Below are 13,055 nucleotides of genomic sequence, written 5' to 3'. Positions count from 1 at the left end.
CCGGTTTCCTGAATAACACCTAATTTCTATGAGATAATACAAGAAGTGTGCATGCATGGGATCCTACTAAACATTCACCGCTTGATAATTTCACTAATGAAATATGTGTTGGTCAAAGTAGCGATGTTCGTTGAAGGTTCACACCATCAACAAGGGTATGTTTTGATCACGGAAATGGAAACCATGTGGATATTAAAAGAATTTAAAATTTAAGAAGAATGTTAGTACAAAACGAGAACTACAAATCATTGAACAATTTTGCGAACGGAGCGAAAAAGAACGGAATCAACCTACTCGGCTAGATGTAAAAGATGGGTTGTTGTAAAAGTAACTAACCCTAGAATTTGACATGTGTCATTCGTCACAATCACAATCTTACACCAAATCATAAAGAATTGACCTTTTCATTAAAACTAGTAAGTGTGCACGTGCACGCACGTCTCGACTCGTGTTGATAACATATTGTTAGCGATAATATTAATATACGATATGTTATAGTAATTTGACTATACAATCCTATGATCTTCTGCAGTAGTTATTACAATTCCCTGCATTAAGGCTAATTTTTAGGTAATAAGTTATCTTCTTTGATGAAGATAAAACTATTTTTTTATTGTGTCCCATTTGTTTTTTTTTTGGAGAACACTACATCTTTGTCTTTATTAACTCAGAACACAACCATTACAATCAGCATTAAGGCTGTTCTATATGAAAACTGGGCTCACGTCGATCCAATTCCCAGCCACATTCTTTGGGCAGGCACATGTATGTCCTGAGTAGTTGGTCGAACGCCTAGCAAAACTAATAGAAAAAAACTCAAAACCTCAACTTAGCATATTGAATTCTTCAAGGAGATGGGTAATCACTGGCCGATTCCTCCTCCTAGTATCCCATAGCCTCGCCAGCTCCGAACAGTCAGATTCGATGACAATCCATCGGAAATTGCGATCTTGAGCAAACACAACAGCATCATGTAGCGACAGAGCTGCTGCTATCAACAGGTCTATGATACCCGAGTACGCCTTACCATGCGCCTCTGAAAAACCCCGGCACCATCCTCGCAACACCACAACTTCTGCCACATTCTCTTGGCTGTTGATCACACCGTCCACACTCAGCTTAACCACATCTCTCTCTGGTCTATGCCACTCACTCTTTGGTTGAATCCCATCCTGGGGAACATTTGATTGAGGAGCTGCAGCTCTAGCAACTTATCCCGAACTGCTTCTACTGCAATTGCTGGATCAAAACCCTTCTCACCGTGCATCCATCTATTACTCGAAGACCTGATAGACCACATCACCGTGATCACCTTTGCTCTCTCCTCCGTTGACCACCAAGCTTCAGTCAAAATGTCTGCCGCCCATGTCACTGGGAGCAGATTTGGTAATTTGACATTCAGAATGTCACTTGCCCCTGTCCAAAACAATCCGTATGCATCAATTGATGCAGAGGCAGGGGTACCCCATTTCAAAAAAAAATATAGAGCATGGAGTAGTGTTTCTGAGGTAGATTACGCACCGAACAAGTGCTATTATCTCTAACATGCCGTCTTGTGAGGGTTGAGTAGTCCGGCACAATGCCTCGCATAACCAGCCACAAAAAAACTCGCACTTTTGGTACTACCTTCAAGCTCCATAATTCCACAGATCTCCATGACCCTGTGAAGACGAAAGTCCTCCCGTTACTTGCTCCTCTCGCGAGCGAGATACAAGCATATGGTAGGCAGATTTTACGTTGTAAATACCTGAATTTTCATGGGTCCAAAGACAGTCAATCTTCGTCAGATGCTAAGCGGAATTTGAACAATGTATTCAATGTCAACCTGACAAAAATTGGCAGCTAACTTCTGCATATCCCATTGGTTAGTGTTCTGGTTAATTAGCTCACTCACCTTCTCAGCTGGGGCGACATTTGGTCGAAAAAGGTCGTCCCATTCTTTATGAGGTTGCTCATTGACACTTGTATCATCACAGTGCTTCTTCACGGAAGAAAATTCCATCTCACCGCTAAACTACATTCCCCTCAAATTGCAAATGTAATCACAAGTTCACAACAGAGAGAATAAGCAAGACAAAATACAATTGATTCAAGACTACACCTATGTGTATGAAACCTTAGGAATTAAAAGGATGGAAACCTTTGGAGCAACCAAGGAATTATTATACTTTAGTGTGACACAACAGAATATATTAGCATACTTTTATATGGAATGGACCTGCAAATTACCATATAGCAACTATGAAATACTTGACGGTGTAACTAACAGTGGATAATTCATCAAAGATGAACAAATAACTATAGTAATTTGTGAGATGGCTGATAGTGTACCAAAAAAAAAAACTCATCCAAGCTGATGAAGCAGGTTTGAATGGCAGACATGAGTACCTGTTGCTTTAATATGGAAACACCTTCTTTAATTCATGAAGGTTGAAACTAAATCCAATAATAATAAAGAAGCTTTCTCGAACTCATGCAATACAAACCACTATGCACTTTCACTTTGCTTTTCCCTTAAAATCCCTTGCGTAACTGAACCAACATATGAAAATTGGAGAATGGGCATGTTCCAAAGGATATCACAGTATTCCATAGGACAGATTAACAACCCAATTTTGACGTACTTGTAGCTATCCATGAAGCAGTCCAAAATGGTAATCTTAGTGAGGTCGCTTCAACATTCTATCTTGACTTCCAAATATATCTCATTGAATATCATTCATCCTGTAGAATATGCAGCGAATCTTACAAACGAAAAAGAGAAGAAACAACATGAACTTTTCACCATCTAAAAATTGAATGAAGGAATGCAAAATTGTGTAAAGCTAAATGATATGTTCAATTCTAAACCTGACCTAAAACAAACAAATAACCCTTATAATAGAGAATTAAGCGTTGCAATTGAGAACTAAAGACAAAAATATCATCAAAACTAATGACATATTTCTGACACACGGGAAATGTGATATTTAGCTTAATAGTCAATTGAATTGAAGAAATTAAAGTAAGCTAATACCATGTGTGAGAACCAGCATACAAAAGACCAGTGCGGTACCAAAGTACAGAATGAAGATGTGAAACTCGAAGTTTCCGTTCATCAACAGTTCATCATGGAATAAACATAATATAAGTTGCAAGGAATCTAGGTAAAAAAAATAACTGGAGGTGGCAGTCTTTGTTTGGTTGTAAAAGGAAATGGAATGAGGAATACCTGTAAACCACAAATTGTCGAGGCCTTATCAGACCGAAGCAAGAAATCATTACACCTCCACATGTCTGTTAGACTGTTATCATAGCATAAATGCAGTTTAGATTTCGGCTTTCCCTGCACAATTAGATATATGACGTAAAAGATATCAAGAGTTTCAGGACAGAGGCAACTTCACTTATACAGAGAACATGGAGACCCATACACACATATCTTATGCATGCCATTTTGAAAACATACACTTCATCATTTAACTACCTGAAAATGAACAGGTTGAGAAGAGAAAGGGGTAGGCACGTTGCATCAGAACCATAGTTCTTCACCCGGTTCGTTTTAGGAAGCTAACAGGAACACATCTGCCAGAAGGAATCATATAAGCAGTAAAACCGGAATTGCCATAATTAAATCCGAGGATAGTACGGTTGGTGGTAATTAGACTGATGGAGATCACCTTAAGGATGCATAAACCTCGTCGTGAACGACTCAAACTGCAGCCGGCGTTGTTAAGTCTTGCCGGTCGGACTCAGCAGTGATAGGTCAACCTCAGCAGCACGTTGGCACCTTGGACATGATGAAGTCGGCGAGGTCGCCCTTGCCTTGAGACGACCTCCGGGCGACCTCGTTGGATCTGGCGTAGCGTGAGGTCGCCGGACCTCCTCTTGGCTGGATCAAATTGTAGCATCAGTGTCGCCGGTCAACCTTGGCGGCGGTTCTGAGACGGCTGGTACCTCGACGGCAGTTTGATCCCAGTGATCATCGGAGCATAGGAGGATTGTGGGTGGTGAGGCGAGAAGGGAGGGCATGTTGGGAGGCAGTATTTGATCAGGGCACGGCGATGACGATCGCCTTGGTGACCCTATGTCACATAGAGAGGAGGCGGCCGGATAGGGGAGTCGCTTGCAAAATGAAGGACAATCGCAATCTGGATCGTGCGAGGATTTATTTCTCTTTTGCGTAGCTTCACAGCGGGGGCGCCTGAATTTCCGGAGGGAGGAAGGGGAGAACGAACGATTGTGAACCGTGTGATGTCCGTGAATAGACGGTTTAGATTTAGTTTTCCTACGCAACTTCGTACCTTTATAAGTAGTAGAGATAAGTAGTCCATGAAACAAAGACGGTTTAGATTTAGTCCCACTATGTATGATCGAGAATTTCAAATAAGTTTCGGATGGAAAATGTGTTCTTTAGCACATAATAACTAACATTTGTGCTGGTAAAATCATTGGCCATAGTCAAATCTCGACAAATCGAGAAGACCAACCATATCTTGAGTGAGGAAACGAAGCTAAAACAAACAAAACGGTCATCAGCAGCAGACTTGCGGCAGAGCCTAGAAGCGACACTTGTCCGTTACGGCACGCCCAATCAGATTCCCCCACCTCGCTTCCTTGTCGCTCGTGCCTTGCTCCCTCGCTCACAAGTCCCGGTCGCCGGCATCCCCTCCTCCTCGCCGGAACACGCAACACCGTCGCCCACCACTCACCGCCTCCCACGCCGCTCGCCCACCTGGTACACGTACTCCCGAACCCGACACCCGCCCTCCTCGCCACGCTTACTTTTCTTCTGCCCTTTCTCCATTGCTGCCCCCTTGATTCGCGCACACCAGGCCACGTCACTCGCTACGGTGGTGGGTGGCTCAGTCAGGCGCGTGGTGCAGTTTCTTGGTAGTAACCGCAGTTGAACTCGTGATGGCGGCGATGGTGTTCGCCGGGGAAGGGGCCACCGCGCGCGGCGGGTGCTCGTCGGAATGCGCCAGCGGCCCGGATCTTGGGAGCCGGGAGCACCGCGCCGCGGGGGACGGCTGCGGCAAGAGGAGCGTGTACCTCATGGAGTGCGTGCCGCTGTGGGGCTGCGCCGCGACGCGCGGCCACCCCGCGGAGATGGAGGACGCGTGCGCCGTCGTACCGCGCTTCGCCGACGTGCTCGTGCGGATGCTCGCGACCAGCCGGGAGATGGGCGGGATCGGGGTCGACTTCGACGCCTCTGATGTCTACTCACGCTTCTATTCCTGTAGACAGTGTTGGGCATCCAAGAGCAGAGGTTTGTAGAACAGCAGCAAGTTTCCCTTAAGTGAATCACCCAAGGTTTATCGAACTCAGGGAGGAAGAGGTCAAAGATATCCCTCTCAAGCAACCCTGCAATCACGATACAAGAAGTCTCTTGTGTCCCCAACACACCTAATACACTTGTCAGATGTATAGGTGCACTAGTTCGGCGAAGAGATAGTAAAATACAAGTAATATGGATGAATATGAGCGGTAATAGCAATCTGAATAAAATATGGCAGCAAGCAAACATGTAGCAGAACAGTAAATAAACGGAGATTCGATGTGTGGAAACAAGACCTAGGGATCATACTTTCACTAGTTGACACTCTCAACATTGATCACATAATAAAACCACTCTACACTCTCTTGTTGGATGACAAACACCATTAATTGTGTAGGGCTACAAGAGCACCTCAATGCCGGAGTTAACAAGCTCCACAACATTCGATGTTCATATTTAAGTAACCTTAGAGTGCATGATAGACCAACGCAATTATACCAAGTACTAACATAGCATGCACACCGTCACCGACAGACTATGGAAGGAGGAATAGATCACATCAATACTATCATAGTAATAGTTAACTCCATAATCTACAAGAGATTACAATCATAAACTACGCCAAGTACTACATGATGCACACACTGTCACCATTACATCATGGAGGAGGAATAGAGTACTTTAATAACATCACTAGAGTAGCACATAGATTAATAGTGATACAAAGCTCATCATATGAATCTCAATCATGTAAGGCAGCTCATGAGATCATTGTATTGAAGTACATGAGAGAGAGAGATTAACCACATAGCTACCGGTACAGCCCTTAGCCTCGAGGGAGAACTACTCCCTCCTCATGGGAGACAGCAGCGGTGATGAAGATGGCGGTGCTGTCGATGGAGATGCCTTCTGGGGGCACTTCCCCGTCCCGGCGGCGTGCCGGAACAGAGACTTCTGTCCCCCAGATCTTGGCTTCGCGATGGCGGCGGCTCTGGAAGGTTTCTCGTACCGTGGCTTATTCGTCTCGAATATTTAGGTCAGGGAGGCTTATATAGGCGAAGAGTCGGAGTCGGAAGGGCCACGGTGGAGCCACACACCAGGGGGGTGGTCGCGCCACCACCCCGTGTGGGGCCCACCTGGCTCTCCTCTGGCCCCTCTTCGGTGCTCTGGAAGCTTCCTTGAAATATAAGATACTGGGCGTTGATTTCGTCCAATTCCGAGAATATTTCCTTACTAGGATTTCTGAAACCAAAAACAGCAGAAAACAGGAACTGGCACTTCGGCATCTCGTTAATAGGTTAGTTCCGGAAAATGCATCAAAACGATATAAAGTGTGAACAAAACATGTAGGTATTGTCATAAAACAAGCATGGAACATAAGAAATTATAGATACGTTGGAGACGTATCAGCATCCCCAAGCTTAGTTCCTACTCGTCCTCGAGTAGGTAAACGATAACAAAGATAATTTCTGAAGTGACATGCTACTTACATAATCTTGATCATACTATTGTAAAGCATATGAGATGAATGAAGTGATTCAAAGCAATGGTAAAGATAATGACTAAACAATGAATCATATAGCAAAGACTTTTCATGAATAGTACTTTGAAGATAAGCATCAATAAGTCTTGCATAAGAGTTAACTCATAAAGCAATAAATTCAAAGTAGAGGCATTGGAGCAACACAAAGGAAGATTAAGTTTCAGCGGTTGCTTTCACTTCAACATGTATATCTCATGGATAATTGTCAACATAAAGTAAAATAATAAGTGCAATAAGTAAGCATGTAAGAATCAATGCACAGTTAACACAAGTGTTTGCTTCTAAGATAGAAGGAAGTAGGTAAACTGACTCAACATAAAGTAAAAGAAAGGTCCTTCGCAGAGGGAAGCAGGGATAAAATCATGTGCTAGAGCTTTGCAAGTTTTGAAATCATAAAGAGAGCATAAAAGTAAAGTTTTGAGAGGTGTTTGTTGTTGTCAACGAATGGTAGTGGGCACTCTAACCCCCTTGCCAAACATACTTTCAAAGAGCAGTTCCCATGAAATTTTTTATTTTTGGGTGACACTCCTTCCAACCTTTGCTTTCACAAACCATGGCTAACCGAATCCTCGGGTGCCTTCCATCAATCTCATACCATGAAGGAGTGTCTATTTATTTTAGTTTTATTTAGAGATGACACTCCTCCCCACCTTTGCTTTCTCAAGCCATGGCTAACCGAATCCTCGGGTGCCTTCCAACAATCACATACCATGGAGGAGTGTATTTTTGTAAAATTATGAAGGTTAATTAATTGGGGCTGGGAACCCCATTGCCAGCTCTTTTTGCAAAATTATTGTATAAGCGGATGAAGCCACTAGTCCATTGGTGAAAGTTGCCCAACAAGATTGAAAGATAAACACCACAAACTTCCTCATGAGCTATAAAACATTGACGCAAATAAGAGGTAATAACTTTTGAATTGTTTAAAGGTAGCACACGAAGTATTTACTTGGAACGGCAGAAAATACCATGTAGTAGGTAGGTATGGTGGACACAAATGGCATTGTTTTTGGCTCACGGATTTGGATGCACGAGAAGTATTCCCTCTCAATACAAGGCTTAGGCTAGCAAGGTTGTTTGAAGCAAACACAAGTATGAACCAGTACAACAAAACTTACATAAGAACATATTGCAAGCATTATAAGACTCTACATTGTCTTCCTTGTTGTTCAAACACCTTTACCAGAAAATATCTAGACCTTAGAGAGACCAATCATGCAAACCAAATTTTAACCAGCTCTATGTAGTTCTTCATTAATAGGTGCAAACTACATGATGCAAGAGCTTAAACATGATCTATGTGAGCACAACAATTGCCAAGTATCAAATTATTCAAGACATTATACCAATTACCACTTGTAGCATTTTCTGTTTCCAACCATATAACAATTAACGAAGCAGTTTCAACCTTCGCCATGAACATTAAGAGCTAAGAACACAAGTGTTCATATGAACAAGCGGAGCGTGTCTCTCTCCCACACAAACATGAATTTATTCAGAGAATGAAAATAACAAAAACAAAAATAAAAGCACACAGACGCTCCAAGTAAAGTACATAAGATGTGACGGAATAAAAATATAGTTTCAATAGAAGAAACCTGATAAATTGTTGATGAAGAAGGGGATGCCTTGGGCATCCCCATGCTTAAACGCTTGAGTCTTCTTGAAATATGCAGGGATGAACCACAGGGGAATCCCCAAGCTTAGGCTTTTCACTCTTCTTAATCATATATCAACCTCCTCTCTTGATCCTTGAAAACTTCCTCCACACCAAACTCAAAACAAACTCATTAGAGGGTTAGTGCATAATCAAAAATTCACATGTTCAGAGGTGACATAATCATTCTTAATACTTCTGGACATTGCCCAAGGCTACTGAAAGTTAATGGAACAAATAAATCCATCCAACACAGCAAAAGAGGCAATGCGAAATAAAAGGCAGAATCTGTCAAAACAGAACAATCCGTAAAGACGATTTTTTCTGGGGCACTTAACTTGCTCAGATGAAAATGCTCAAATTGAATGAAAGTTGCGTACATATCTGAGGATCACACACAAAAATTGGCAGATTTTTCTGAGTTACCTACTGAGAACCGTGCCCAAATTCGTGACAGATAGAAATCTGTTTCTGCGCAGTAATCCAAATCTAGTATCAAACCTACTATCAAAGACTTTACTTGGCACAACAATGCAATAAAATAAAGATAAGGAGAGATTGCTATAGTAGTAACAACTTCCAAGACACAACAAAACAGTAGCAAAATAAAAACATGGGTTATCTCCCAAGAAGTGCTTTCTTTATAGTCATTAAGATGGGATCAGTGATTTTAATGATGCACTCGCAAATAACAAGAGTTGAAGCAAAAGAGAGCATCAAAAAGCAAGTATGAAACAAATTAAGCCTAACCCACTTCCTATGAAAAGGAATCTTGTAAATAAGCAAGTCATTGAAGAACAAAGTGAATAGCATAGGAAGACAAAACAAGTGTAACTTCAAAAATTTCAGCATATAGAGAGGTGTTTTAGTAACATGAAAATTTCTACAACCATATTTTCCTCTCTCATAAAGATTTTCAGCAGCATCATGAACAAACTCAACAATATAACTATCAAATGAAACATTCTTATCATGAGCTACATGCATAAAATTATTACTACTCCCAACATAAGCATAGTCATTCTTATTAATTGTAGTGGGAGCAAATTCAACAAAGTAGCTATCATTATTATTCTCATCAAGTGTAGGAGGCATAGTATAATCATAATAAAATTTACTCTCCATAGTAAGCGGCACCAAAAGACCACTATCATTATAATCATCATAAATAGGAGGCAAAGTATCATCAAAGAAAATTTTCTCCTCAATGCTTGGGGGACTAAAAATATCATGCTCATCAAAACCAGCTTCCCCAACCTTAGAATTTTCCATATCATTAGCAACAATGGTGTTCAAAGCGTTCATACTAATATCATTGCTACTAGCATGCAAATAAGGTTCCATAGGTTTTTTAATTTTCGCATCAAACAACCCATGTCTTAACTCAGGAAATAGCTTAAAAAGCTCACTGTTACTTTCCATTATGCCTAACTAGTGAAAATAAAAACAAGAAACAAAAAGATGCAATTGCAGGATCTAAAGGAAATAGCTTCGAGCACTCACAACGGCGCCAGAAAATAGCTTAGTTGCCTGGGACCGGAGTGTGAGTGCCTTTTACCTTTCCTCCCCAGCAACGGCGCCAGAAAATAGCTTAGTGTCTACTCACGCTTCTATTCCTGTAGACAGTGTTGGGCCTCCAAGAGCAGAGGTTTGTAGAACAGCAGCAAGTTTCCCTTAAGTGAATCACCCAAGGTTTATCGAACTCAGGGAGGAAGAGGTCAAAGATATCCCTCTCAAGCAACCCTGCAATCACGATACAAGAAGTCTCTTGTGTCCCCAACACACCTAATACACTTGTCAGATGTATAGGTGCACTAGTTCGGCGAAGAGATAGTGAAATACAAGTAATATGGATGAATATGAGTGGTAATAGCAATCTGAATAAAATATGGCAGCAAGCAAACATGTAGCAGAACAGTAAATAAACGGAGATTCGATGTGTGGAAACAAGGCCTAGGGATCATACTTTCACTAGTGGACACTCTCAACATTGATCACATAATAAAACCACTCTACACTCTCATGTTGGATGACAAACACCATTAATTGTGTAGGGCTACAAGAGCACCTCAATGCCGGAGTTAACAAGCTCCACAACATTCGATGTTCATATTTAAGTAACCTTAGAGTGCATGATAGACCAACGCAAGTATACCAAGTACTAACATAGCATGCACACCGTCACCGACAGACTATGAAAGGAGGAATAGATCACATCAATACTATCATAGTAATAGTTAACTCCATAATCTACAAGAGATTACAATCATAAACTACGCCAAGTACTACATGATGCACACACTGTCACCATTACATCATGGAGGAGGAATAGAGTACTTTAATAACATCACTACAGTAGCACATAGATTAATAGTGATACAAAGTTCATCATATGAATCTCAATTATGTAAGGCAGCTCATGAGATCATTGTATTGAAGTACATGGGAGAGAGAGATTAACCACATAGCTACCGGTACAGCCCTTAGCCTCGAGGGAGAACTACTCCCTCCTCATGGGAGATAGCAGCGGTGATGAAGATGGCGGTGGTGTCGATGGAGATGCCTTCCGGGGGCACTTCCCCGTCCCGGCGGCGTGCCGGAACAGAGACTTCTGTCCCCCAGATCTTGGCTTCGCGATGGCGGCGGCTCTGGAAGGTTTCTCGTACCGTGGCTTATTCGTCTCGAAGATTTAGGTCAGGGAGGCTTATATAGGCGAAGAGTCGGAGTCGGAAGGGCCACGGTGGAGCCACACACCAGGGGGCGCGCCCCCCCTCTGGCCGCGCCGCCACCCCGTGTGGGGCCCACCTGGCTCTCCTCTGGCCCCTCTTCGGTGCTCTGGAAGCTTCCTTTAAATATAAGATACTGGGCGTTGATTTCGTCCAATTCCGAGAATATTTCCTTACTAGGATTTCTGAAACCAAAAACAGCAGAAAACAGGAACTAGCACTTCGGCATCTCGTTAATAGGTTAGTTCCGGAAAATGCATCAAAACGATATAAAGTGTGAACAAAACATATTCCAGCTCCCAGCTCCGGCTGCCGGCGCACCTCTTCGGCGTGTACGATGGACACGTCGGCCCGGAGGTGAAGTTATCTCATTTTCTGATTCTTGTGGTGCCCAGAGGAAACACATTATTAACCTCGACGCATCTTGCTCAATGCTCATGCTTCATGTTCTCTGTGCAGGTGGCAAACTACTGCCGAGACAAGATCCACGTCGTGTTACGAGACGTGCTGCGAGCCGGGAAGGGGCTGGGGGAAGTAGGGGAGGTGGATGTGAAGGAACCATGGGAGAAGGTTTTCGGCGATTGTTTCCAGAAGGTCGACAATGAGGTGTCCGACAAAGCGAGCATGTTTTCCAATGGCTCCAGTGAGTCCCGTGCGGAACCTGTTGCCGCCGATAACGTGGGTTCCACTGCTGTTGTTACGGCTGTCTGCTCATCTCATGTCATAGCTGCGAACTGTGGAGATTCACGGGTCATGCTCTGCCGCGGGAAGGAGCCGATTTCTCTCTCCGTCGATCACAAAGTATGAACTGGAATTTACCGCTCAGCTAAGTTTATTAATCCAGCTAAGTTACAAAGTTGTGTCTGATCATGCTTCCGTGTTCTAGCCTGATAGGAAGGATGAGCTCGCCAGGATTGAGGCTGCAGGTGGGAAGGTCATTGACTGGAATGGTTATCGTGTCTCTGGTATACTCGCAATGTCACGGTCAATCGGTAAGTTTTGCATGTCCAGGCTTATTATATGTATGGAATTATTGATGATGTCAAGCTGGTTGTAAAAAATGTTCTGAATAAGATTAAGGTCTGATGACCCACAAGTATAGGGGGTGTATCGTAGTATTTTCGATAAGTAAGAATGTCGATCCCAACGAGGAGCAGAAGGTGTTGACAAGCAGTTTCGATGAAGGATTCACTGTAAATGCTCACAGACAAGTATTCAGGGGGGTTTGATGCAACAGTTGAATAAAGTACGAGTAAGTAAAGTGCGAGAGTAACAATTGCAGCGAGTGGCCCAATCCTTTTTAGCACAAAGGACAAGCCGGTTTGTTTACTTATAATGACCAAATGTTCTCGAGGACACACGGGATTTTAGTCTAGTGCTTTCACTACATACGGCTAAATAATCTTCATTGTTATGATAAGTGTTGTGTGGGTGAACCTATGCTAATGCACCGCCCTTCCTAGGACTAATACATACTTGTGATTATACCCCTTGCAAGCATCCGCAACTACAAGAAAGTAATTAAGAATAAATCTAACCACAGCCTTAAACTCTGAGATCCTGCGATCCCTCCTGCATCGATATACCAACGGGGGTTTAGGTTTCTGTCACTCCGGCAACCCCGCAATTAGCAAACGAATACAAGATGCATTCCCCTAGGCCCATAAATGGTGAAGTGTCATGTAGTCGACGTTCACATGACACCACTAGAAGAATAACACCACAACTTAAATATCATACCATTGAATATTACTCAACCATAGTTCACTACTAGCATTTAGACTTCACCCATGTCCTCAAGAACTAAACGAACTACTCACGAGACATCATATGGAACATGATCAGAGGTGATATGATGATGAATAACAATCT

At 42.7% G+C, this 13,055-nt stretch overlaps 1 protein-coding gene across 1 annotated transcript; it reads left to right on the top strand.

The window, feature by feature from the left end:
- Window positions 1–4,894: 4,894 nt before the first annotated feature.
- Window positions 4,895–12,180, top strand: LOC127304357 (protein phosphatase 2C 50-like; the record flags this gene model as incomplete). Its single annotated transcript, XM_071821164.1, has 4 exons — window positions 4,895–5,196; window positions 11,487–11,540; window positions 11,643–11,984; window positions 12,070–12,180. Coding segments are annotated over exons 1-4 (807 nt in total), but the record flags the coding sequence as incomplete, so codon positions are not given.
- Between the last annotated feature and the right edge of the window lie 875 nt (window positions 12,181–13,055).

Source organism: Lolium perenne, chromosome 5 (assembly GCF_019359855.2).
Source record: "Lolium perenne isolate Kyuss_39 chromosome 5, Kyuss_2.0, whole genome shotgun sequence".
Classification (NCBI taxonomy): Eukaryota; Viridiplantae; Streptophyta; class Magnoliopsida; order Poales; family Poaceae; genus Lolium; species Lolium perenne.
The sequence above is the reverse complement of the archived record's forward strand: the minus strand, read 5'-3'. Positions and strand labels throughout refer to the sequence as shown.